The following is a 26,116-nucleotide window of genomic DNA, read 5'->3' on the forward strand; positions in this document are numbered from 1 at the left end:
GCAACACTCTGAAGCGCATTGTCCAGGAAAAGATTGATTCAGGGGAATTACACCTGGGGACTGGAGGTTCTCCTCCTTGCCGCGGATCGACATAGAGATGTTACAGAGATACTAAAAGATGATTGGGGACTTCTCGCGGCCAGCATTGCGTCACACAATAAACTCGGATTTGCAACCTGAAAATTCAGTTTTTTGGAGAGACCCCTAAGCGAATAGAGTATGTGGTCGTATCAGATGAGAGAAAAAGGGGAATTGCCAACACCAATATACCATCCACAAGCGTAGTCAACACGTCTCATGGCGTTACATCCTTTACCACCAACACCAGTAGCACCAGAAGCATCCCTTCTGATGTGACGCCTCTTATTACCAGAGACAGAGCGCCGCGACGAGATACTGGAGGAGCCAGAGGAAACCAACCTTCCCATTACCATTATCGATTTAATGGAGATACATGAAGTTCTTGCCAAAACTCAGACGGACATGGACACAACTCAGATGGGGCCGCTTCAACGTTTCACTCCAAGAGCAGCTCCGCTTCAACGTTTCGCTCCAGGAGCCGCTCTGGTTCAACGTTCTCTCCAGAAGTCGCTACTCATCCCTGCCAAGGATCGTTTCGTAGCCGCAACACTCCTCCCTATCAAGGATCGTGATCACATCCAGCCAAGTGATCACATCCAACCAAGGTTCGTAGTTGTGGCCCCTTTTTGATCCATCCCGCCAAAGCTCGTGGTCGTGGATAGTTTAATCGCCTACGCATCCAGCCAATCCCTTTGCTTCCATGGACACCCATGCAATTCCAGCTAACCTATTTTGGGTTCCCACAACAATGTAGTCTCTTCTGCTGCCAAGAACTGTTGTTGTTCGTTTGTTGATACCATCCAGAGCTTTACCATAACAACAACCACTACAATGGTAATCCATACTTCTCCATATTATAGTTTCACATGGAAGAAGTAATAGAGTCACCAGTGAGGATGCAAGATGATATCTTTATCATGGTCAAGTCACCGACCATACAAGATAAAAACATGTAAACCAAACTTGGGGACTGAGGCTCTACACGGAATCCCTTCACTGTCAAAGCTCGGGAGGCATGGTCAACCCAGAAGTCATAGACACGACAAGGTTATCTATTCTTCAAAGGTGTAACGTAAGGATATCATCACTTCTCTATCTAGAAGGCGCCTGCAACACTTTACGAGGCTCGGATTCCAAGCCTACTCAGAGAAAACAACTTCAATAACCAAAGAGGAGTGCGACTGGGGACTGCTCACCGCAGTCCATCCCCGACAACAATCAAGCATTCATGAGATAACTCCAGTGACGCGGATGAAACATTTTTCTTGATAAGACAGAGGGAGGCACGATTAACAGCATAACTCTCTCACTTCTACCTCTTCGTTTTCCAGAATGTTTCGTCCATGTGATGTTCCAAGCATCCCAGCATCACATCCAGGAGAGTACATAATCTTGTATCAAATCCCATAGGCGTGGATTCAAGGCGATGCAATTAAAGTAGGCTACACTTGGGGACTGAAGCCTCCTTCAGGTTTAGAAGTTTAAACACAGTCACCACCTTACCAGTGAATGCAGTAGAAGCACATCTTCCACGAGAAAATAGGCTCAAGATAATTACACATGAGGACTACCGGCATGGGATGCCTTCACTTCCCTCAACCAGGTTATTTCTGATTTCAACATCATCACTGTCGAAGCTTTACGACCCGCAGGAATTTCTCAACATGAAGCCGTACACGTGCATCAAAGACTCCAAAAGCACGCCACAGAGATATTCACATATCCGACCATACCATCGGATCTATGACCAGACGTAAGTGTAACTGGGGACTGCTCATCGCATCCAATTTCATACAATAGTCCAAGATTCAGAAGATGGTTCAAAGGATGTCGCTTGGAACGAAGTCCTTGAAGACTTGATAGCAGCACCATCGGCAACGAAACGCCTCTCAACTCATCTATTTCACCAAATGGCTCCGGAAGATTTCGATCATACAAGCATCCACAGCAGATCATCATCACAATCAGAAAGTCCAGGCACCAAATAAGCTAAAGTCAAGGATGGACCAACAACGCAATCACAATCTCTAAGATTAGCCCTGACATGATCATTGTCGAGCACATATTTCATCCATCCATCCCAAGAGTGCAATGGAGTTTGGTAAATTTTGAAATCCACTGGAGAGGTTAGATACTCATTCTTCTGGAGTCAGAACCTTATTACACATTCTGGAGAAGATCGATGGTATTGTTGGGTGACTACATGCGCAAAATAGGAGAGAGCACCTACCTTGAGTTCTCCTGGCTCGCCTTGCTGCTGGTTATAACTATTGTAGATTGCTTTGTTGCCGTTAATGATCGCTCTATCACCACTAAACAAATGACAAAGAGGAGCCAGACGTCGTAGACGAAAGTACGGAGTCGGATGAGCAACAAAATAGAAGAGGGTCGATACCCGTTTTCATACGAACGGAGTTTCTAGAGTTTGAACAGAAGAAAGATTTCCTTCTTACTCCATGAACGGGAATAGATCAGTGGGTGCAACACACTCATGATTCATAGCCGAAAAAGCATCGCGCCAAGATCACCGCTCCATAGCCGAACAAGCAGCACACGAAGATATCCGCTCCACGACCTAACTAGCAGCGTGCCAAGATCACCATCCACTCAGACTTGTAACGCTCCACAGCACCAGCATCCTGTGGCCAATCCAGAAGTACTCCAGGCGCCAGTACCATAGCAAAGCCATAGGTACGCCAACCGCCAGCACCTTGTGGCCAAGCCGTCAATACAAATATCATAGACTACTCATGCCTCTTGTCAAGATTGACGAAACCTGAAAAAGAGAAACTCTTTCACCTGCCGTATATGAAGGCTCGGGATATGGGATGTCAATGGCGAAGTTGGACGGCCGCGATGAGTTTGAGACTGTCATGGCCAGTCTTAACTCGTTAAGCTTCTTTTTCAATAGTGTGACTACCCTACTTCTGGCTAGCGATCAGAGATGTTGCTGGAGGGCTAGAAGAATTCCAATTGGTTGGAATAGTAATGGGCCTACCGGTGAACACCACGGAGCTTATTTGGTCACGCTTGGAGGAGGACAAGCTCGTTAAATCGTCCGGCCAAGTCTTGTGGTCGTAATTGTTATAAGACTAACATGGACAGTCTAGATTCAACTTATTAAGGAATTTAAGCGCGTTGACCAGCCAACTTCTACCTTTAATTAAAGTGTAAATTGCGCATTTAGAGCGATTTGATTGGTCGATGGAAAAGGGGGGCCGACAGCCAACAAAATAGAAGAAGGAGCGCCATCCAAAGGAAGCTCGAGTTAGGGAAAATTGGTCGGCCAAGTGGCGCGGCCAAGCCCTTTCTGCCACGGCTCCTTAGGGTCGCGGTTTCCTTTTTTCTTCCTACTTCCTGTTTTGGTAGGGTTTGCTCCTACTAGCTCCATGGTGGATCAATTTCCTAGTTTTCCTAGGTTTGGTCTCGACCAATAGGGTTCGAGATATTGCGCAGGCCGCAAAAAGCCTAATTTTTGCAAATTGATAAAATTAGGTTAGAAAAATTGAATTTTGTGAGCTGCCACAAAATCAATCAACTTTGGTGAATTTTGTGCATTGATACAAAAATCACTAATTTTTATCTCAAAGGGCAGCATAACTTTGCGTGCCTCTGATTAAGTACTTTTGTGCACATCTTAATCCTGACACTTCGGGAAATTCATGCTACTCATCTGTGAGCGAACATTAATTGTCATTTCATGTCAATATCAAGAGTTCAGTTGGGGAACATAGCATAGAATAAATACTCGATAGGCCATGCATTATTGAATAATGCAGGTGGAAGATTAATAAAATTTATAGAATATTTGGGATTGTTGCTACATGCACCATTCTGGATAAATTTCATATATAAGTATACTAAATTTCTCAATACATATGTAAAGTAAAGAGGCCTAGGCACTCTTAAATGGTTTTGTCCCTTTGCAGAATGACGATGCATTAAATACAGGGTTTCACGATTTTAGCCCTGAAGTAAAAACCACCATCAACACAAGGACACTAAAACTTTGTAGAAAAACCCCTGGACCTAGTCCATATTGTACGAGCACTAATTAAAGTTGTTACACCTCTTGATCATTATCAAACGTTGGATTGGATGCAGAGACAAAGTATACTCACGAAATTGCCCTGCTTCGGTAATATTCAAGCACCTGTAAAACTCCTAACAAAAACTCAATTCTCTTTAGAAATTTTTCTTGTAAATCTTCTATCAGAATACCAGGTCACTTTAGAAGATGCTCCACAGTAGTTCGTGAAAACTTTTGATGCTCCACAGTAGTTCCTTTCAGATATACTTTAATCAAGGTTTCGAAATCTGTTTGCAGTAGAACAAGTCAAGCAAACCTCACAGATCCAGAACACTTACACTCTTATCAAAGAGAATCCTAAATCACTTATCACCTCACAAGAACAATCAAATCAAACCAAAGAATAGTTTAGATATGTATCTAGTGGAATCACAAAGTCTGAGACGGGGAGAACTTTGTGATTTTATATCTATCTTGTTCCTGATCACAAATTTATGAACTTCAATAACCAGTAAAAAAATACACGGATATAAGAACTATTAGTTAAACGATAATTCGACCGGGATAACGAATCCCTAAGTGAAGTCTTTGATGTCGTAAAATAATACAGTTTCGTAAAATAATTATAGGTTGGATATTAGTTGGAAATATGAAAATCGAAGTTAGGCACTTATTGTTTATCTTGATAATATCTTCGGTTTTGGAATTTCCTTGTTGTCCAAATAACCTTGGTCTATAAATAGTTGAGTTTGCATTTCTTGAAAACTATCCTAAGAGTCAGGCAAACTTCATTCGTGTTGTTTCTGGTGGAGTCGTCTATCCGGAGAGGAAAGTATCCTAATTAGGCTTAATCTCTTACCACCGCTCATTTAAAGACTTCTGTGGGGTCAAGAAGCTCTACGATACCGTTGGTGGGAAACTACATAATTGCATTATTATTTTAGTTTTCAATTATTGATTTGATTGAGTAATTGTTGTTTAAACTTTGATTGAACCTAGTTTGATTATTCTTGAGAGTTTTCTCTTCTAACATAAGGGTCACTCAAACTAGATCAAAGTATTGACAGGATCTTTGGAACTGTTTTTGAATCTAAAGACAACTTGTGATCATCCATTGTTAACAGAATCCGTTCAGTGTGTGATCGATCATAAGTAGATTCTAGTTTGTGGTATTGTAGATGGGGCAAAACGATTTGCTGGTTTTCACGGGATTGAGGAGACGACCGTACGGAGGAGACTCCTTGAACCGAGCAAAATGTTAAACCTCACACAGATACACTGCAAGAAGGGAGTGCTTTGAATTCGAGAGATCAATCTGTAGTACTCCAACCTAAACCAAGACAATGGTCGTTCCAGAGTAAATTCGGTCACAAGAGAGGATGAGTTGATCTATAGGAGGGAAGCTGAGAAATGTGTGGAATCAATGGTAATCAAAGATTGTGGGTGTGTTGTGAATTCTGAATAAGATAAGTTCTGAATGATTGAATCTCTGTTGAGAGTAATTACTCAGATGTTGAGTTAATCTCGTGTTGTCTGTGAGACGTGAGATCGTTGTTCTTGTATATTCAATCATGATTTCAGAGACTTATTTATATTGCTGGAATTGTAGACACCATGATCCCATGAAGTGTGAAAGTTGATGGAATCAAAGAGTGGGGAGGTGGAAATCGTGTTTGAAACCAGTTGCTCATCGTGCGGAGACTTGGTCGATTTTCCATCCACTACTTTGTTAACTCCTTCAACTGATTGCATGACTTGCTCACATTCCATCGTGTGTATGAACACACGTGCCGTAGACCGCCAGACCAAAACCCTAGTTGATATCCCCCCAAGTGACACGATTGATGTCTCATGAACGTGGAGTCTACAGGGAAGACGTGTATTTAGTCAGTTGCTGACTTCATGGGACGATGAGTCCATGTATTTGCTGAGTTGAACATGATTCTTTAAAATGTTTTGAGACTCATGAATTGAACGTGCCTGTTGAGACAGAGGTACAATTCTCACGTTGAGGTGAGAAAGTATTGCTCATCTGATGAATCGTTGAATATTGATAGTTGAACCAATTGTAGATGGTTTGAGCAAATATTGCTCATCTGAGCAAGTATTGCTCGTTTGATGAATTATTGGTAGCGTGACCAAAATAAAACATTAATTAGTATACTGGTAGTTGAACCGAGCATAATAAATAAGAATACTGATCATGAGATCGTCGTAAAGTTATTAGTGTCCGAGTCGAGAATTATGATCCTTGGACTCAGGAACCCTAATTTGATCAATTGATGACCAATTGATGGTTTATTTGAGAATTAACCATGGAACGAAGGAGGACCGGCTACATGAGACCGTGGGTCGATTATGTAGCGTCCATATGCTCGCGTGAGCAAAATACCAAGATCTCTTGAAGAGTTGGTGATTTGTTGATGAAAGAATGATTAAATGCTGGTTTAATCATTTATTCGAAAAATGCTCGTCCGAGCCTTAGGTGATAAAACCTAATTAATTATGGAGAAGTGAGAGACCGACCAAGGGGTCATGAAACCGGCCCTGGATGGTCGTGGGATCGAACGATGATCACTTCATGAAATTCCAAAATTATTTGGAAGAGATTTGGACCTAATATGTGCAATTACGCAAATTAGGTCAAAAACATGAAAATATGCGGGACTGGCTCATTGCGAGCCAAAGAGCCAACCTTGGTCGGTCAAGGTAACATGCTCGCATCGTCAACATGTGCGTGTCTCAGTCCTGAGAATTTTGATATTTTCTGGCGTGCCTTTGAGCAACCATTTGAGAAAATATGACAAAATCAGGGTTTTGCTGAAACTGAGGAAACTTCATGAGATGAAGGAAAATAATTATAAAATGAAGGAATGATGAAGCGTGGGACCGCTGAGGCCAAGGCATGGCCGGCCGGCCAGTGACCACGGTCACATGGTGCTTTTCTTAATTTTATATTATTTTTCATGATTTTTTATGAAAATATCATGAAATCAAGGAATTTTGTTGAAATTAAGGAGTTTCCTTGAAGTGAAAGAGTTTCCATGGGATCAAGGAAGCAAATAATATTAAAATAATAAAATAAGGGCTCGTGGGGCCGGCTAGGGCATGGCCGTCCGGCTTGGGCCCGGTCCCACAAGTTTTCCTAATTTTATGTAATTTTTGTGTATTATTTTCCATGATTTGAAGGAATTTTCATAATTTGAAAGAAATACCATGAAATCAAGGAATTTCATGGGATCAAAGAAACCTTAAAATAATAATAATAAAATAAGGGGCGTGTGGGACCGGCTGAGGCATGGCCGGCCGGCTGGGGCCCGGTCCCACGAGTTTCCCTAATTTTATATTATATTTTCATGGTTTTGTGAAAATACCATGAGATGAAGGAGTTTTCATGAGATTAGATAAATAATAATAAAATAATGAGGAACCATGAGGTGTGGGGCCGGCCGGGATCAAGGCATGGCCGGTTGGCCAATAATCACGGCCCCACAATGTTTTTCCCAATTTTATAGTATTTCCTTGGTGCGAAGGGAACACCATGAAACTGAGGAGTTTCCTCAAAACGAAGGATATTTGTTCAAATGAAAGGATTTTCATAAGATCAAGGAAAATAACAAAAAATATGATAAAATATAAAACTGGTGTGGGATTAGCGAAGGCACGGCCGGACGGTCGGTGAGCCCAATCCCCTGGCGCCTTGGTCAATATTTTAATTATTTATTATTTTTGTTCCTATTTTGCATAGGTTCATCGTTTCGTCGTATTTTGAAATACTCGTTCGTGCGGTGATTGTTAGTGTATCATTGATGAATACACTTGCACCTTTTGAGTCGGGGCTTACTCAGAGGTAGTTCAGATGCCCGTGCGCGTTGAATATTTATTACTAACCCATGGAATTCTGCTGGGAAGAACCATAGATTAAAGTAATGAAATATTGCGAAAATATTTGAATATTTTCGGAAATTCAGTGGATGAATCCAAGAATTTAAGAATAATTAACTGATGGCTCTATACTAGCAGAGCAAGTTGTCTAGGAGCATTAATTATTCTGACATGAGCTTGCTGGAGCTTCATATCCTTTATATAGTCAGGGAAAACTTGTTGTTTGTATGAAGACGTTATCGCTCTATACTAGCAGAGCAAGCTGTCTAGGAGCCGTCAATCTCGTGATTCTATATAGAAATAGTTAATGAAGTGTTCAGTATTCATTGAGATATGCCGTTGTCCAGCCGAGAGACTACATATCCGCATGTACTCTGAGAGAAAGTATTCTCAGTCAGAGATTCGATGAGAGACTCGTGTCTCAATACTCACATATGATTGCTGGATCAGGAGTTCGTATAATTATGGGTTTACGATTTTAGCCTTTGTCGAAAATCCACCATCTACAGGTATGCAGGTACATAAGAAGTCAATCGAAGGTTTGAAGACAAAAAGACTTTTCTTATTCGTTTTCGTATCTCTTGATTTGTGCAACATCTTAATCGGTTGGGATCCAACTAGATCTTGTTTATCTTTGATAGACTTGTGATTATGTAGTTAATTAGATCGATATCTCTCTATAGTTCTCTTTCGAGATCTATTTAGATTGATTGCTAATATATATCTAATTACTTCGGTAATAAGGATCTTGATTGATCTTACTCGACAAAGGAGTTTACTAGTTTAAACGGAAGGGCCTTGTCAAAACCCAACGAACCTTTTTTTTAAAGATTATTGGAGTACTTACCAAACAGCTTTGTTCCTTTACTGTTTGGAAGATGATCAAAAGGAGTTGAGTGCTTAAGACTTTACACCGGTAAAGCAACTCAAGATAGTGATTTTCTGTCTTGGGATTCACGTGCGTGACCAGATGGTCATAGACGCAGGGATACTGAGGGAAGTAAGTAACTAGGGGTAGATTACTTGGTCTCAACTATACGAAGTTGGCTTTGTTTTTTGTATAGCGGCTTAATTATGAGAGTATTCAAAATTGGACTAAGTCCCAGAGTTTTTCTGCATTTGCAGTTTCCCCGTTAGCAAAATCTTGCTATGTCATTTACTTTTACTTTCCGCAATTATAATTGTTCTATTATAATTAAAAGTAAATACACTAGTACGTTAATCCATATCACTTGACATTGATCCTATAATCAATCGGTTTTTTACCGTAAGTATGTAGGTTTTGTACCGTAAGTCTGTAACTATTGTCAAGTGAATACCTTGTTGTTGTATTGTCTCGACTTTGTCCATAAACGATCACACTTGGTATCGGATTTATAGGTTGAAACAAAAAAGCGTGGTGTATTTGGGTACCCTCGTCATTTCACTTATTACTTCATTGTCCGGTCTCTCAAGCACTCGGGAAAAGTTTTTTCCTCTTCAGTTTGCATCAATAATGCAACAAACTTCTCTTTTCTTTTGGATTGAGACTCGGCAGTATAATGATTCTTCCATCGGTATTCAAAGGACTCCTAACTCTATTCATCTGATAGTTTACATCATGCATTTTATCTGGAAATGTAGATGTAAAACTATTTTTAGTAACATTAAACCCAATCCAAACACAATCACTCATCAAGTTAGCTCTTATGTTGGATATCATCATCTTGATGACTTTCTGTTAATGATAAACTAGTTATATTTTGAATCTTAATGGTGTGTTTGGTAGCTAAGTGAAAATTCCTAAAATTCTTACCATTTCCTTGTTTTAAATTCCATGTACTCTTTGGAGACTGTTTAGAGGGAGAAAATATAGCTTTCAAGGTTAAAAAAAATGGGTCCATAAATTCCTGCTAAGTTTTCCAGCAAATCTTAGAGGGAGGTGGTACTCAATTTGGTGGAATTATAAATCCTGAGGAAAACGTGAATCCAAGGAATTTAGGCAACCAAACGTACCAAGGGAATCATAATTCCACCAAATCTCCTGGAACCATAAATTCTACATTCAAACTCTCCATAAATGGAAACACCCTCCTGCATGCATATATTGATTTTTCTGAAAATCGATATTGATGCTCCTTACAACTGTAATTCTTTATTAGCTGGCTATATTTTGAATGTTAAATGGGAACCTCCTACTATGCATTTTTTTGAAAATCAATAATATTAATGTTTCATATAACTCTAGTTCCTTATTAGCCCGTGGTATCAAAACTATAATAAGAAATTCTGCAAGAGCATATGTTATGGAAAGGGGAGCAGTTAAAAGAACTATAAATGTTCATCAAGCTAAATCTTGGGCTATACTAGAAGCTATGGAGACGGTAACAATGAACGGCTGATCTCATGTCATCTTTGAAACAGGTAGGTTGGGTATCAGTTCTTACTTAAACCAGCAACCTACCCTTTCTCGGTGGCAAGGTTTACCTCTTCTCAGAAAATGTATGAATATATATAATCCGGGGTGGTCTTGTGAGTTTGTTCATAAAAGTTGTAATAAACCTGAAGATTCTTTAGCTGCAGCCATAAAACATAAGCTATATGGGGAATGGTGGTCTCATCCACCTGACTTGTTAATTCCCTACGTAAATCATGATGTAAGAAATTTGCCCGTTTCTTTGTCTAAAAGAAGAACAAACGAAGGAAACGATGAAAATGATACAGAATCACCGTAACGTTGGTATGAGTAAAAGTTGAAAACAAATCAGGAAATAAAGAAATGGAAAGTAACCAGCATAAAATTTCTTCCATGCGGTGCTCATTGAAAACAATCCTGCAAGTATTAAGCCTGTACTATTCCTGCCAAGCATTAAGCCTGTACTTTATTTCCAAGATGATGCAACCACGCAATATAATTAGCATTAAAGCAGAAAGCTTGTAGTAAGATCTATTCACATAGCGCCTTATAAGTCATTTAATGTTTCATATCACACAGTGACACTTTTATTTATACATCGTTTAGTAAACAATTCATAAATCTTCCGGAAAAAAATTAGTGATAACAAAACATTTCATTTCGTATCCTAACAGAAGATACCTCTCCCTGTAACCAGAAGTTAATAGGAAAGGGAAGAAATAAACAGCACAGTGGAACAGGCTTAGTTTTCTTTGAGTGGTCACTGTTAAAGATTACAAACTACTTAACTATACATTAATTTTAACGTAACACTCAACTCAGTTATACCAAAAGCCAGCTAATTAGCCCAAAAGGATTTGCAATAATTGCTCTTACATGCTGAATTGATTTATACTGCAACACCTTAAAAAAAATTCAGGTAGGAGTGGCATATGGAAGAAAATGCATGCCTACAGTATACATCTCCATTACCAGAGGTAAAATTAAGATTAAAAAAAAGATATCTGGGTATTTCAATTCCTTGAAAATCTAAATTTGAACCACATAGTTACTGCAAGTACTTAACATCGTTCACTTTTTCCTATCTTCCTGCAAGTCACGAAGAGAAGCAAACAGAGACCTCCAACAGAAACAAGCATAAGGAATACTAAATTCACCACCGACTGAGGAACGTTCTACCATAGTTGCAGAATTTCAATACTACCAAGGCAAGTTCACAAGCATTATTCTTCCTCTCACTATCCACGTCAATCTCTTTCAAATCCAGTAGGTTCGTACTAAGCGAGTTTCGCATCAAAAAGTTGGATGCCAACACAAGGATAGAGGCAAAGGTTATTTTTCTATACATAAAGGTTTCGACGAGCGCTAATACCATGTCATTGTGTTGCTTTCTCTACAAATCCTTTTCCATACCATGTCATCTTGTTGCATTCTCTTTAAAAGATTTCTAAGCATGAATGAAGTTTTTGTGTGTTCTTAGGGCAACACCTTTCGTTTCTTTAAATACCTCGGCTAACTAATGGCATTGGAGCAACTAGACATGCCCTCTGCATTTTACCTTCTACTTTATTAGGTTTTACCAATGCACACCAAGTATAAGCAATTTCATATAATCTTAAAAGAGGATCACAAAGCGAAAAAGTACGCCAACCAATAAATTGTCTAACCATAAAAACAGCACTTTTGAAGAGCCAAAACTATAAGAAATCTAGAGATGCCTGGCAAATAGAAACTGAAAATATGGAGCTACTAGACAGTGCAAGACTGCTGAATATTGTTACTTGTCATGTCCAACATAATAAACTGGAGCTTAACTACGAACAAAAACTAACAATAATTCAATGACACAAACAGTGGACATTCTTAAACCAAACTCCAAAAAGAAAAAGCAAAATGAAAGCTAACTAATTAGGCACACCAAACTTACTAATCAAAAACTCATGTTGTTCAGAGCCATGTTCTCAACTTTCTTACCTTAACCTGACCATACCTAAGTAATCAGTGCTCGAAAAAGAACCGTCTGCACGACTGCGGCAACATATCATCCTTCTTTGAAACCAGCCTCCTGAACTTCGTGTCCAATGTAGTAAAAGCACAGGATCCAATGACTGAACATTTGCATGTTCTACCTAACCATAATAATATCATCAATCTTCAGAATCATCCTCACACATTCCGTGGCCAGTGTAATTGCACTAGTACTGACGAGCAATGGCTGTACAACATTCTCCTCCAAGATGTTGGTGATTTGCCCTTTCCTCACATTGATCCCAGCATTAATCTCACCCTGCGCATGTCGGTTACGAAGTTCAGTAACAATCGCAATTGGGTTCAATCCTGCATTCTCAGCCAGAGTGTAAGGAATAACTTCGAGTGCCTCAGCAAACGAACGCACACAGTAACTTTCCATCCCGTGCAAGACCTTCGACCAAGCACCAAGTTGCCTTGATAACTCTATTTCAGGTGCACCTCCACCGGCAATCAAAAACCTTTTGTTGACCAAACACCTGATCACACATAATGCATCATGCAAACTCCTCTCGGCCTCATCAAGAACCAACTGGTTTGAACCACGAACAAGCACATTAGTTGTCCTTCCCATATCCTGAATACCAGTAATCTTCACAATCTTGCCACCATCCCCTAGAGGAACCTCCTCAACAAGATCAGCACGCCCTAATTTCTCCTCGCGGAAATGCTCAATATTAGCAATTGGCAAGCAATTCAAAGTCTTGGTAATGAATTCAATCTCATCACGCTCAACATCCCTAACCACCAAAATCTTCGCTTTAGCAAGATAATGCAACGAAAGATCCGTAACTGCATCCCTCAATATACTCTTCTGAATCAACAAAACATTACAACCAGTTGCTTTGATTTTCTTAATCATGCTAAGAATGTAATTCCTCTCCTCTTTCAAAATCCTATCCATCTGTGTATAATCAGAAACGACTATACTCTGTTCAATATCAGTTTTTGGAGGTGAAATCTGAAATTGAATAACAGCAATTTTAGCATTCTCAACACGAGTTGGACCACCAGCAGAGTGACTAACTTTCTTATCGAATACCAAACCCTTAACAAGCTCGGTATCATCAACAGTACCACCAAGCTTTTTCACAATTTTAACATCGCGAAGATCAATAAGATTAGGTTTAGATGGATCTAAAACTGAAAGTACGGCATCAACAGCAAGTGGAGCTAGAAGAGTAGAATACTGACTAACAACTTTACTGTTAAGAGAAGTACTAGCAGATTTCATGAGCGAATCACGATCAGATAGCTCAACAGGAACAGCCATAGCAGTTAAAATATCAACAGATTTTTCGGAAACTTTGTGAAGTGATTCAGATATAACAGTAGGATGAATACCATTATTGAGTAGAGTAAGACACTGTTTAAGAAGAGCACCAGCAATAACAACAACAGTAGTAGTACCATCACCAGCAACGATATCTTGAGATTTGGAAAGTTCAACAAGCATTTTTGCAGCAGGTTGAAGAACTTCCATCTTCATCAAGATTGTAGCACCATCATTAGTAATGATTACTTCACCGTTTCCATTTTGAATCATTTTATCCATACCTTTTGGACCTAAACTAGTACGAACTGCATCTGCTACTGTTCGACCTGCGATGATATTGCTTTGACGAACATCATCCTTGCGTTTGTTATCAACATAGCTTTCTGTTTTCGAAGATCTGGGTACAGCGGCCGCCATGAGAATAGGTGATCTACAATGATAAACCCTAGTTTTTTTCTTCTTTTGGTTTCTTTTGCAGAGTAAATAAAATGAAGAAGAGGGAGAAGAAGAAACCCTTGCAATCGAGATCAATGAGTTTCTCGAATATAGGTTTTCAAACTTATATGCGGGTTAAAATTTGGATACCGCATATTACCTTACCCGTAATAATTACGGGTACACGTACATCTACAAGTCCATGGGTTACCCGATGGGTCTCTCCACATAAGTTTTTTTATTGTGAAAACTACAGGGAGACCCATTCTCCCTGATGTTTCTATTGTGAAACCCACGCTCCCAAAACTACAGGCGCGGACCCAAATTCTGGAAGAAAATTATTCTCAAACCCAAAATATATAAAATTATGTTTCTGTCTTTTTTTTTCTTCTTCTTCGTCTCCACTATACCTAGATCTCAGAAAAAGGGAGAGATTCGATTGATTTCGAGAACAAATTCATGCCTAAATTCGATTGATCTCAACAACAGCACCAAATCGTCTTCTTCTTCGAATTAACGACGAACACTCTTACTACCGATTCTCTTCATTACAATTTAAATTCACTACTGTTATTAATGGTAGCAACTAAAATCCCTAAATGGGTTTGTAGAACACGGTTTGATCATCATAGATTTATGATCAAAACTTGTTTTCAATGAAGATTTTGAAATGAATTTCAGATTTTTATGAAACTCTCAGCCGTGAATTGAGTTGGAGTAAGCAATACTGGATGAGTTGTGAAGAAGGTTTAATTGCAGATGATGGTGTAAATACATGAAAGAAGATGATGGTGTAAATACATGATTTTGACCAAGAGCCCCCGAATAACTGAAAGATAATGGTTTGCGTGGAAGTTAATGAAACAAGAAAGAAGATGATGATGTGGTTATGACTGCATAACATGTCATTCAGTCGAGAAACTGTCTGCATAACATGTTATGCATTCGTGAAAATGGATGCATAACCTGTTATACATCTAGAAAATTTGTTGCATAACTTGTTATGCAGTCCAGAAAATTAACCTGCATAACCTGTTATGCAGGTTTAATTGCAGATGATGGTGTAAATACATGAAAGAAGATGATGGTGTAAATACATGATTTTGACCAAAAGCCCCCGAATAACTGAAAGATAATGGTTTGCGTGGGAGTTAATGAAACAAGAAAGAAGATGATGATGTGGTTATGACTGCATAACATGTCATTCAGTCGAGAAACTGTCTGCATAACATGTTATGCATTCGTGAAAATGGATGCATAACCTGTTATGCATCTACAAAATTTGTTGCATAACTTGTTATGCAGTCCAGAAAACCTGCATAACCTGTTATGCAGGTTTAATTGCAGATGATGGTGTAAATACATGAAAGAAGATGATGGTGTAAATACATGATTTTGACCAAAAGCCCCCGAATAACTGAAAGATAATGGTTTGCGTGGGAGTTAATGAAACAAGAAAGAAGATGATGATGTGGTTATGACTGCATAACATGTCATTCAGTCGAGAAACTGTCTGCATAACATGTTATGCATTCGTGAAAATGGATGCATAACCTGTTATACATCTAGAAAATTTGTTGCATAACTTGTTATGCAGTCCAGAAAATTAACCTGCATAACCTGTTATGCAGGTTTAATTGCAGATGATGGTGTAAATACATGAAAGAAGATGATGGTGTAAATACATGATTTTGACCAAGAGCCCCCGAATAACTGAAAGATAATGGTTTGCGTGGGAGTTAATGAAACATGAAAGAAGATGATGATGTGGTTATGACTGCATAACATGTCATTCAGTCGAGAAACTGTCTGCATAACATGTTATGCATTCGTGAAAATGGATGCATAACCTGTTATGCATCTAGAAAATTTGTTGCATAACTTGTTATGCAGTCCAGAAAATTAACCTGCATAACCTGTTATGCAGGTTTAATTGCAGATGATGGTGTAAATACATGAAAGAAGATGATGGTGTAAATACATGATTTTGACCAAGAGCCCCCGAATAACTGAAAGATAATGGTTTGCGTGGGAGTTAATGAAACAAGAAAGAAGATGATGATGTGGTTATGACTGCATAACATGTCATTCAGTCGAGAAACTGTCTGCATAACATGTTATGCATTCGTGAAAATGGATGCATAACCTGTTATGCATCTACAAAATTTGTTGCATAACTTGTTATGCAGTCCAGAAAACCTGCATAACCTGTTATGCGTCCGGAAATATGGCTACATAATGCATTATGCATCGAGAAAATAGATGCATAACCTGATATGCATCCGTAAATATGGATGCATACTGCATTATGCATCAATTTTTTATATGTACGGCTAAAATCAACCAAAACAATGGTTACATAACTTGTTATAGAAGCATAACTTTGTTATGCAGATACATAACTTGTTATGCAGTCGAAAAAATGGTTGCATAATTCGTTATGCGTCTGCAGAATGTGTTATGCATCGTTTTTGGTGACTGCATAATGGTTAATTATCAAGTTTTAAAAAAATTTCCCTAAAATGAGGATCACCTCCGATTTTTTCGTTAAAAACAAAAATTTGATATTCTTGTTTGTACTCGTTGCGTAGCTCTTTTAAAAAGATTTCCAACGATATAAAATTTGTAAAATTCTAAGGCGCGGATTTTTAGATATGTTATGTCCAAGTTGCGCTGCCAATTATACTCCTGAAAAAGATAGTATGCATAACGAGTTATGCCTGAAAAGATAGTATGTATAACCAGTTATGTATTGATTTATATAATAATTTCATATAATTATGGGTGTCACGGTATACAAAATTAATTGTGGGCCTGAGAACGAGAATATTATTTTTTTTGGGTCTCCCCCTAATTTCTCCTTTTTTATTTTATCTAACTCTTTTAAAATACTAAGCTCCTTGGGCTCCACGTTGAACGGTGATCCTCACCCATTCACAGAATTGTTCCGTTTCACTTTTCCTCAAAGAAGAGAAAAAAGAGGAATTCCCACACGAATTTCGTCCACAAAACATAAAAAAAAAAAAACACATACTTTTTTTTTTGATAAGTCAAAAATTGTATTAATAGATAACAAAATTTACAAAAAGTAGATTACAAGAAAAGAGGTCACAGCAACCCCAAAAACTTGTAACACTACTTGAAACGATAATAGGAAACATTGGGATTTTCAACAGAAATTAAAAAATCAGGTTTTCCTTCATACTGAATTCCTTCTTCATTATCTAGATAACAACCATTCTTAGCCATCTTATCTGCTGAAAATTCACCTCTCTGAAAGTATGAATAATCCTTATAGAAATATAATGATTGCATAACCTCTCCCATCTTGTTCTTGCAAACCAAGGAATAGAAGAGCTTTGTAAAGCTTGAACTACTCCATAGGAATCAGATTGCACACAAATACGATCATAATTCCATTGCATTGCCCATTCCATACCAATTATAATTGCATATAGTTCCGCCAAATAGTTTGTAGTAACTCCAAGACCAATACTCAAAGCACCAAGAACTGCACAGCTAGAGTCTCTTGCCACCACTCCTGCTCCCGCAATGCCTGGATTCCCACGCGCTGCCATCACAACAAATTAGAATCTCATTAAGATCCGGAGGCTTCCATAACACTTCAATAGGCTGCTGGTGTAACACTTCTATGAACCACACGGAAGTAATCCAACAGCATCATATCTTCCACACTGTTGCATAAACCCTTTTAGACGGACTGAATATTCTTGAATTAGCTTCAGCACTCTTTTAGAAAATAACTCCAGCTCGGTTTCTGTTTCTCAAAGATGCATTTGTTGCGCATAGCCCAAAGTTCTGACCTGATTACTAAGTTCGCCACCAGCCACAAGTCACGGACAATTGCACTTCTTCCCTTCGCTGCCTTGAAAGAAGCCACAATGTGAAATTTGCGTGACATACCAAAGATACCAGAAATCCAAGACCACGCACGAGCTGCAAAAGAACAATGAAAAAGAATATGTTCTAGAGATTCTTCCTCAGTTTCACACAGAACACACTTGTTAGCCAAATTAATGTTGAACCTAGATTGAATGATATCCAAAGTGGCACAAGCACCACGAATAAATTTCCAGTTTTGAGCCGCAAGTTTAGGGTGAATTTCCTTCCTCCACAGCATAGACGCTGCATTGAATCTACCATGTTTCTGACGAATAATTTCCTTGGCAGAACTTACCGAAAAATCACCTGAAAAGTTTGGCATCCAAACTCTCTTATCTTCACCCCCATTTGGCAAAGGAAGATTATGCATATCCACACCAGCGAGTAAACAGTTCAAGTGATTTTCAGAGAAAACCCATTGGTTATCCCTATAACAATCACTCACCAAAACCAATCTGTCAAGAGTAAAATCATCTAGTATCTCTGCAAAACATTTTTCTCCATACCAAACATCATAATAGAGAGAAGTAGACCTGCCATCACCAAGAAGAACTTTAGTGTTAGCCTCCACATATTTATAAACCCTTCTAATGCCTGGAAGAATGGTAGACTTCACCCCATAAGTCTTAATGTAGCCTCTTCGACTAAAAAATTTAGCCTTAAGATAACCTGCCCAATTCTTCTTAGAAGTACTGATTTTCCACCATAACTTCATCAACATTGCAAAATTCATAGTAGCCATACGAGATAAACCCAAACCCCCCTCCTCAAAAGGCAACAGATTTTATCATACGCCACCACAACAGCACGACTGACATTAGAGTCACCAGACCAAATAAAATTCCTAATTGCACGCTCACATTGCACAATGAACTTGCTAGGCCACTTATAAATAGCCATATTATGAATGGAATAACTCGAAATAACAGATTTAACAAGCACAATGCGGTCATGAAAAGATAAAAAAAACCCTTCCAACCAGCAAGCTGGGTTTTAATCTTCTCAACCACATTTGCAATATGATGATACCTAACAGCACCAGGCATTATTTGAACACCCAAATAACGATCAGGGAAAGAAGCAACACTCATACCCAAATAATCAACAAGATAATTCGTCTACTCAACGAACCACCACCATAATAAATTTTACTCTTTTGGCGACAAACAGATTGACCCGAAGCACGCTGATACTTACCCAACAGATCCACCAGATTATTAATGCTCCGCAAATTTCCTTTACAGAAAATCATAATATCATCAGCAAAAAAGAGATGAGTAGGAGAAATACCACCTCTAGTTACCATGTAAGACATCTCTTCTCTGCAAAAAGCTTGTGATATTTCTGCTAAGGACATCTTCCATCAAAACAAAGATCAAGGGAGAAAGAGGATCTCCCTGACGTAAACCTCTATTTATCTTGAAAAAACCCTCCGGACTGCCATTCAAGAGAATAGAGATTCTAGCAGAATTGAAGATATGAGAAATCCAATTGCACCAATGCTCCGAGAAACCATACCTACGAAAAACCTCCAAGACAAAAGACCAACTGACCGTGTCAAAAGCTTGAGAGATATCAAGTTTAAGGCCCAAATTACCATCCTTACGATTGATATGAAGTTCATTAATCAACTCAGAAGCAAGACTAATTTTTCATGGATGTTACGCCCTTTCATGAAAGCCACCTGTTCTTCAGAAACAAGTTTATCTAAAACACTCCCCAGTCTAGTAGCTAAGATCTTAGTAAAGATTTTGAAGAAAAATTAACTGAGACCAATAGGACGAAAATTACGAAGAGAATTAGCACCTCTTACCTTGGGAATCAAAACAATTAGACTAGAATTTACCCCATTTGGGATATGACCAGAATTCCAGCAATAAATAACGGCTCTTAATAAATCATCTTGAATAATATCCCAGCAGTGTCTATAGAAACATCCAGAAAACCCATCCGGCCCTGGAGCACTGTCTGCCCCTAGATCAAAAACTGCTTGCTTAATCTCCTCAGAAGATGGAATTCTGTCCATGGCTAAACTTTCCTCCTCCGAGATGCTAATATGATCATAGTCAAATAAAATAGGATCAATCTCCAGCTCCGGCCCATTAAACTTGTCCTCATAATAGTGCACAACATGATTTCTAAGCAGCTCATAATCAGAAATAGTATGCCTGCACTGTCAACAAGTTCAGAGATAGTGTTAGAACTTCTACGAATTCTAATGCTATTATGAAAGAAATTAGTGTTACTTGAACCCTCCACAAGCCACTTATTTCTAGATTTCTGCTTAAGCATAGTATTCAACTGAGCACGAGTATCATTAAGTTTAGCCATAGCATCCTTCATAATATTTAGCTTAGTAATGTCATCCGGGTTATCATCAGAAAGAAGAGCAGCTGCCTCAAACCTCAACTGATCCTGCTTTAACCTAGAATGCACATTACCAAAAACACGAAGATTCCATTCCTTGATAATTCCTTTTAGTCTCTTTAATTTTTGAGTGAAAATAAAATCAAAAGACCCAGAAATAGGCATATTCCAACTATCTCTAACCATACGAAGGAAATAAGAATGTAAGAACCACATCTTTTGAACTCGAAAAGGAGCTCTTTTGGGTCTTGGAACAGCAAAAGGAAAACCCAAAAGAGTAGAATGGTCAGAACTTCCCTAGGAAGAGCTTTACACCGCCAATTCTCAAATTTTTCAAGCCAAGCCGCATTAATAATAGCACGATCAAGTTTACTAATAATTCTAGTCATACCTGATTGTCTATTCGTCCAAGTGAACTTACTTCCCAAGGCATCAGCTTCAAAAAGATTGTTGTCATCCAACCAATCTGAAAACTCATTAATAGCTGAGGTTCTAGGTTCAAGACCACCCTTCTTCTCATCCAAACGAAGAATACAGTTAAAATCCCCAATGACTAACCAAGGAATACCATCACCAGAACTAACAAGTTGCTGCCAAAGACTCCTCCTAGTAACCTGAATATAGCTAGCATGGACAAAAGAAACATGAACACCATCCACCTCAACCGTTATTGCCTGCTTACTGACATTAACAATTGAAAGATTTAGAGTATTTGAATAACAAACCCAAATATTAGCAATACTAGAAGAAGAAGCATTATTAATAACATGAGAAGAATAACCTTCTCTAAGCAAACCATATCTGAACCCAGCAGAACAGGGAACTTTTGGCTCAGCAATACCAAAAATATCAGGTTTAAAATCTCTAATCAACTCCTTAAGTTTATCTTGAGCTACATCACGTGCAACTCCATTGATATTCCAAAACAACACCCGCATTTAAACAATAGGATTTTGATTATTGGTTAGCTGTACTTCAGAAGTACTTGAGGAGGATTTTAATCTTGGAGAAGAACCTTTTCTTGCTCGAACTCCTAGCTCTGATTCCTCATCCAAATCGGTTAAAACATCAACATCCCTCAAAGTGTCTAGTCTAGCCTGAAAAGCCAAAAGCTGTTGATGCTTAACCTTACGTGCAACTTCATCAATATGCCCAAGCTCATGAACACTTGCCGTTTCACCCACAAGAGTACTATCCAAGATATTAAACTTGTTTGAAGAGACGTATTCAGAACTCTCTTCCACAGCTGCACAAACAGGAGTATAAATAGCTTCCGAAACAGGAATCCTACCCGGATTAGGAAGTCTAGTTCTAGCCAATTCAACATTCCCACCAGGCTTAGTATTTAAGGCAACAGTACTCAGCGACTTTGCCCTACTAACTAAAACTGAATGCGCAGCAACAGCCTTCTCCGCCATAGCTGCAGCAGTGCGCATTGCAGCTTCAGACCTGATCAGATCTTCCTGAAGCTGTTGTTCAAAATTGGCAGCACCAATCCTCACCACATCAACCTGCACACAAGAATCTGTAGCAACTTTCTTATTCTTCTTTCCATTCTTCTTATGACTTATAGTCTGCCATGTATCATTATTCTCCCCTTGATGAATAACCAGAGTTTGAGGTTGCTGAGCCTGATGCAAAGCATCCTGCTGTGTTGCTTGGTTTGCTGAAGAACTTCCCATCTCTAGAGTTCTATCAAACTGAAGAGAAGAACCACCCAGCTGCTGCGATGAGGAACCAGCATTTTTTCTGACGTCAGTACGTGCATGAGCTGCATGTAATGCATTAACTGCATGCTTCTTCCTACATTCTTTATCTAAGTGCCCAACAATCTTGCACTTGGAGCAAAACTTAGGTTGTTTTAGAATTTCAATAGGTTGCAGAAAGTGTCGACCATCAACTTCAACATAAACTGAATCAGTATCATGTTTAGCAAAATCTATATCAATCAAAACAGATGCATAATGACCATATTCATGATTTAGGGTTCTCTTATCTACCACAATGGGCGTTCCAAGAGATTTCCCTAAAGCTAAAAGCGTTTTTTCTACCCACATCTCCACGGGCAGGCTAGGAAACTTCACCCAAACCGTTGAATGAGAAGTACATTGCTTATCTGCATCAAACCCTGGATACCATTCGATCAAACGAAGAGGCTGATCATTAACAATCCATGGAGTTTTGTTGCCATCCTTGAAAACTTTGTCCTTGTCATCTTGAGTTAATAGTTTTATAATGAAGAAACCACGGTTCATAGGGATAAACTGAACCCCAGCTTCTCCCAAACCCCATTGCTGTTCCAGATTTTTCTTAACATCAATGAGCTTCACACCTTTGAGATCTAATCTTCCAATAAGGCTAAATCTCCATATTTGACAGCCTTCTTCATAATAGTCTTGAGGAATAACAACTAAGAACCATTTTTCTGTTTCACTCACAAAACATAAAAAAAACAAAAAAAAACCCTAAGAACAAACCCTACGATATGCTTTGTTCATGGAAGAGGAAGAATAGGATGTTGGTGTCGCTGATTTGTGTGGTTGTCATGGAGTTGGAGATGGGTTTGTGCGATTTGGAGTCTGCCAAGGGTTTGAGGAGAACACACTCAACTCCCCGCGGTAACATCAGATCATGCACACCAAGTGTTTGAGGAAAGTCCTAAGAAACCAGTTGAAGCTGCAGTCTTCACACACTTGGAAAAACACAGATCGTGGACAGAGTTTGGGTGGAGAAAGTACTAATGTTTATTCTTTATTCTCTATCATTCCTTATGAATATGATAGTCAGTTAGTTTTTTTTTCTTTGTCTTTTGTGATTTTGAACTCATCTAACTTTTGAGTTTCTCTTTCCAGTCATTCATGCATCTCTTGATGCTGTCCATTGGCAGAACTGTAGCATCAAGGTATAATACTTTAATCTGAAGATATTTCTTATCTTCGATCTTGGTGGTGGTACATTTGAAAATATCTTTGAGTTTAAGGCTATGTGGACGAAGATTATAGGAGCTGGATCGTGGGGGTTCAAGTTTTGAATGTTTTTCCGTGTATTAAAGGTAATTAGATTGCTCAATGTCTGTTTTTTCATGTGTGTCATGTGTTTGAGCTCAAATGTAAATGCCTAAATGTCTATAGAAGATTCAACTAAAATGAGGTAAAATCTGCAGGCCTAACAACTTCAACTAAAACGAGGTAAAAGCATGTAGTCACAAGGTTCACCCCAAAGAAGACAGAGCTGCTTCACTATAACACGCACCAGACTCCGTTCGACAATTTGAATGTTAAGCTTGAAGCTTTTTATAAAAGGTACAATATGTAGAGTATTTCATCATTTCAGTTTAGTTTTTGAAGTGCGGTCTCCTTATGGATAGACCTTGCAACCCCATTATGGATATGCTTTGCCATTTATATCTTTTGTTTTCTTCGGAAAAAATGTTCTAATATAAGCTAAGAGTTAAGAGGTTTTGCTTAAGTTTGGGTTCCACCGCGTGAATTGGTTGGTAATGCACAAGTGATACATTAACAGTAATCGTTTGATCACAGTATCGGGCTTTGGTTGAAAATGAGGGAGAGATTACCTATGAGGTTTCCAGTACTTAGAAGCACTGGTGCTAGCTAAATTTGTAAAGCTAATATTTAAAATCACAACTGTTTTAATAATACTGACAACCCACGACATTGTGCCCATCCATTAATGTAATTAATCCAATGTTTTTGGCATTGCTGACACCAGTACGTCTCATAATTCGTTGGTATACTTTCAAGTTACGGTTACACAGGGAGTAAAACCAGAGCATTATAGAAATCATTACATCTGGTGGTGTGCGATTAAATCTCACTGGTGATGCTTTTCAGGTCTTCCTTGCAGAGATCTTGAAGCTCGATGTTGTGGCCGTGAGACATGCTCTTGAATCCATATTTTAATCACGTTGGTGGCAGGTAATTTCCATGTCTGTGTGTTTTATCCAAATAAATCAAAATGGATTTTCGTAATGAGTACTTCTAAGAAACTCTATGCTGGCAAGATAAGAACAGAGGTAAACTTAAAAAAACTTTTGATTTTTAGTTTACCTTGATTTCCTCTTCTGGCTTCGGCTGATGCTTCTTCAAACATTGTACCATATAGAAATCAAAGGGAGCATTTCATCACTCAGAGTTTCCTTGCCGGTGGGGCTGTTTTATCTACCATGGACCGGGTAAGGCCGAAACAAGGAAAAACAACCTAGGATATTTGATTTCTGGATCGGTACCATACAAGGACATCTGAACAGCAACAAGTATGTCGACAGTATCTACTTCAGCACTAATGGCCGAGAGTTTGGCAGCAACAGAAGCCGTTAAATGGGCGACACAGACAGGTCTAAAGAAGGTGATACTGGAAGGGGATAGTCAAGATGTCATGGACTTCATGGAAGGCAAAATAGGGAAAATGAAGTTGCAAAATAGGCAAAATAGCCGAAAAGATAGAATAACTGAATGCTTACAAGTTGGAACTCTTAAATTGAAGGTATGCCGTCTTTTGAAATAATTGTTGCTAATGTTGATTTATTTATCGAATGTCTGTCATGAGCTTACTAATTTGGGTAGTATGAAAATCTTGAAATATTTTTGTCATTAGGTTACACCTGGATTCATACCCGATAGGAAGTTTGAGCTCATTGATTTTCAGTTCATCATTTGAGAAATATACAATCCCATACAATTCTAAGAATTAGTGATGTTTTTTTTTGAGCTAATTAAGATGTGTCAATGGTGATTTGATTGTTTGTTTCAACGATTTAACTATAATGGTGTACGAATGAGCTAATCATTTAGTTCTGAATTGCTCTTTTCAGATTTTCTTTCAAACTGATTGATTATTTTTCGGTTGACGTATTGCAGCTTGCAGGTGTCAGAGCTAATGGCATTCAAACAGAAGCTTTTCTCAGTCTAAAGTAGAGGGGGTAGTTGCCGATTAACCTAAACATGTTAAAGATGAGTTTTTTGCTGTCAATTAATCACTACGTACGATGTGCAGATTAACCTAAACATGTGACACAACTATGCCACACAAAAACTATCGTCAACGGAAAATTTGCATAACCTCCCAGTCTTTGGAGGGAACAGGGGACAGTTTGGTTGGTAGTGTCGGAAAGGAATTGTCAGCATGACATGCATATGTACAAGAGTGGGTAAGATTGGTGAAGGCATCACCCCAGTCCCAGACATCATTGTGAACCTTATATGTTCCTTTTCTGAAAGACAAATGTTCAGTTTATTGATTTTATCAGGGTATATGTCGCAGTTCATGTGTGGTAGGAGGGCGATGCTCCTCCCTTAACTGATAGTTGTAGCACCAGTTAGAGCCAAAGGCCTTCAGTTGGTCTCTATTTGTATAGTTTTTCCTTTGGTGGGCTATATAGTGGCTTTGTCATATTTAGCACACCTTATTAAACAGAACGAGCAATGTAGAAATGCAATAAGTATTATTCAGCATACTCTTTATCAAAATGTTACTTAACAATTTTTATTTTCGATAATAACTGTAACTCGAACCTCGGTGACTAAGAACTATTTTATCTATCTGTTTAAAAAAAAAATAGACGGATAGAATTAAGGAAACTTAGTTCACAATTTTTCTTAACAAGCAACCCGGTTCATAGAATTGAGCATGTCATGTTTGTACTTCTTCATAACGGATCCAGACATCGAGACACAATTTTCTTTTTTGTACTTCTTCA

The 26,116-nt window shown here is 38.6% G+C and overlaps 1 protein-coding gene and 1 long non-coding RNA gene across 4 annotated transcripts; one reads left to right on the forward strand and one right to left on the reverse strand.

Annotated features, from left to right (window-relative positions):
• Window positions 1–12,106: 12,106 nt before the first annotated feature.
• Window positions 12,107–14,212, reverse strand: LOC113295101 (T-complex protein 1 subunit delta). The gene has a single exon (XM_026543455.1). It carries the CDS (start codon window positions 14,110–14,112, stop codon window positions 12,517–12,519), a length of 1,596 nt encoding a protein of 531 aa, XP_026399240.1. The 5' UTR covers window positions 14,113–14,212; the 3' UTR covers window positions 12,107–12,516.
• Window positions 14,213–22,462: 8,250 nt separating this feature from the next.
• On the forward strand, window positions 22,463–25,871 carry LOC113295106. Of its 3 annotated transcripts, XR_003332782.1 has the most exons (7): window positions 22,463–23,134; window positions 23,253–23,302; window positions 23,381–23,452; window positions 23,564–23,702; window positions 24,252–24,335; window positions 24,523–24,903; window positions 25,278–25,871. It is a non-coding gene; the product is annotated as an uncharacterized LOC113295106 (long non-coding RNA). The 3 variants fall into 3 exon arrangements; XR_003332781.1 differs by having other exon boundaries at window positions 23,253–23,452; window positions 24,252–24,433; XR_003332780.1 differs by having other exon boundaries at window positions 23,253–23,452.
• Window positions 25,872–26,116: the final 245 nt, after the last annotated feature.

This window comes from Papaver somniferum, chromosome 1 (genome assembly GCF_003573695.1).
Source record: "Papaver somniferum cultivar HN1 chromosome 1, ASM357369v1, whole genome shotgun sequence".
Taxonomy (NCBI): Eukaryota; Viridiplantae; Streptophyta; class Magnoliopsida; order Ranunculales; family Papaveraceae; genus Papaver; species Papaver somniferum.

Coding starts and splice junctions, on each gene's coding strand:
- LOC113295101 (XM_026543455.1), bottom strand. CDS start 14,112: ATGGCGGCCGCTGTACCCAGATCTTCGAAAACAGAAAGCTATGTTGAT.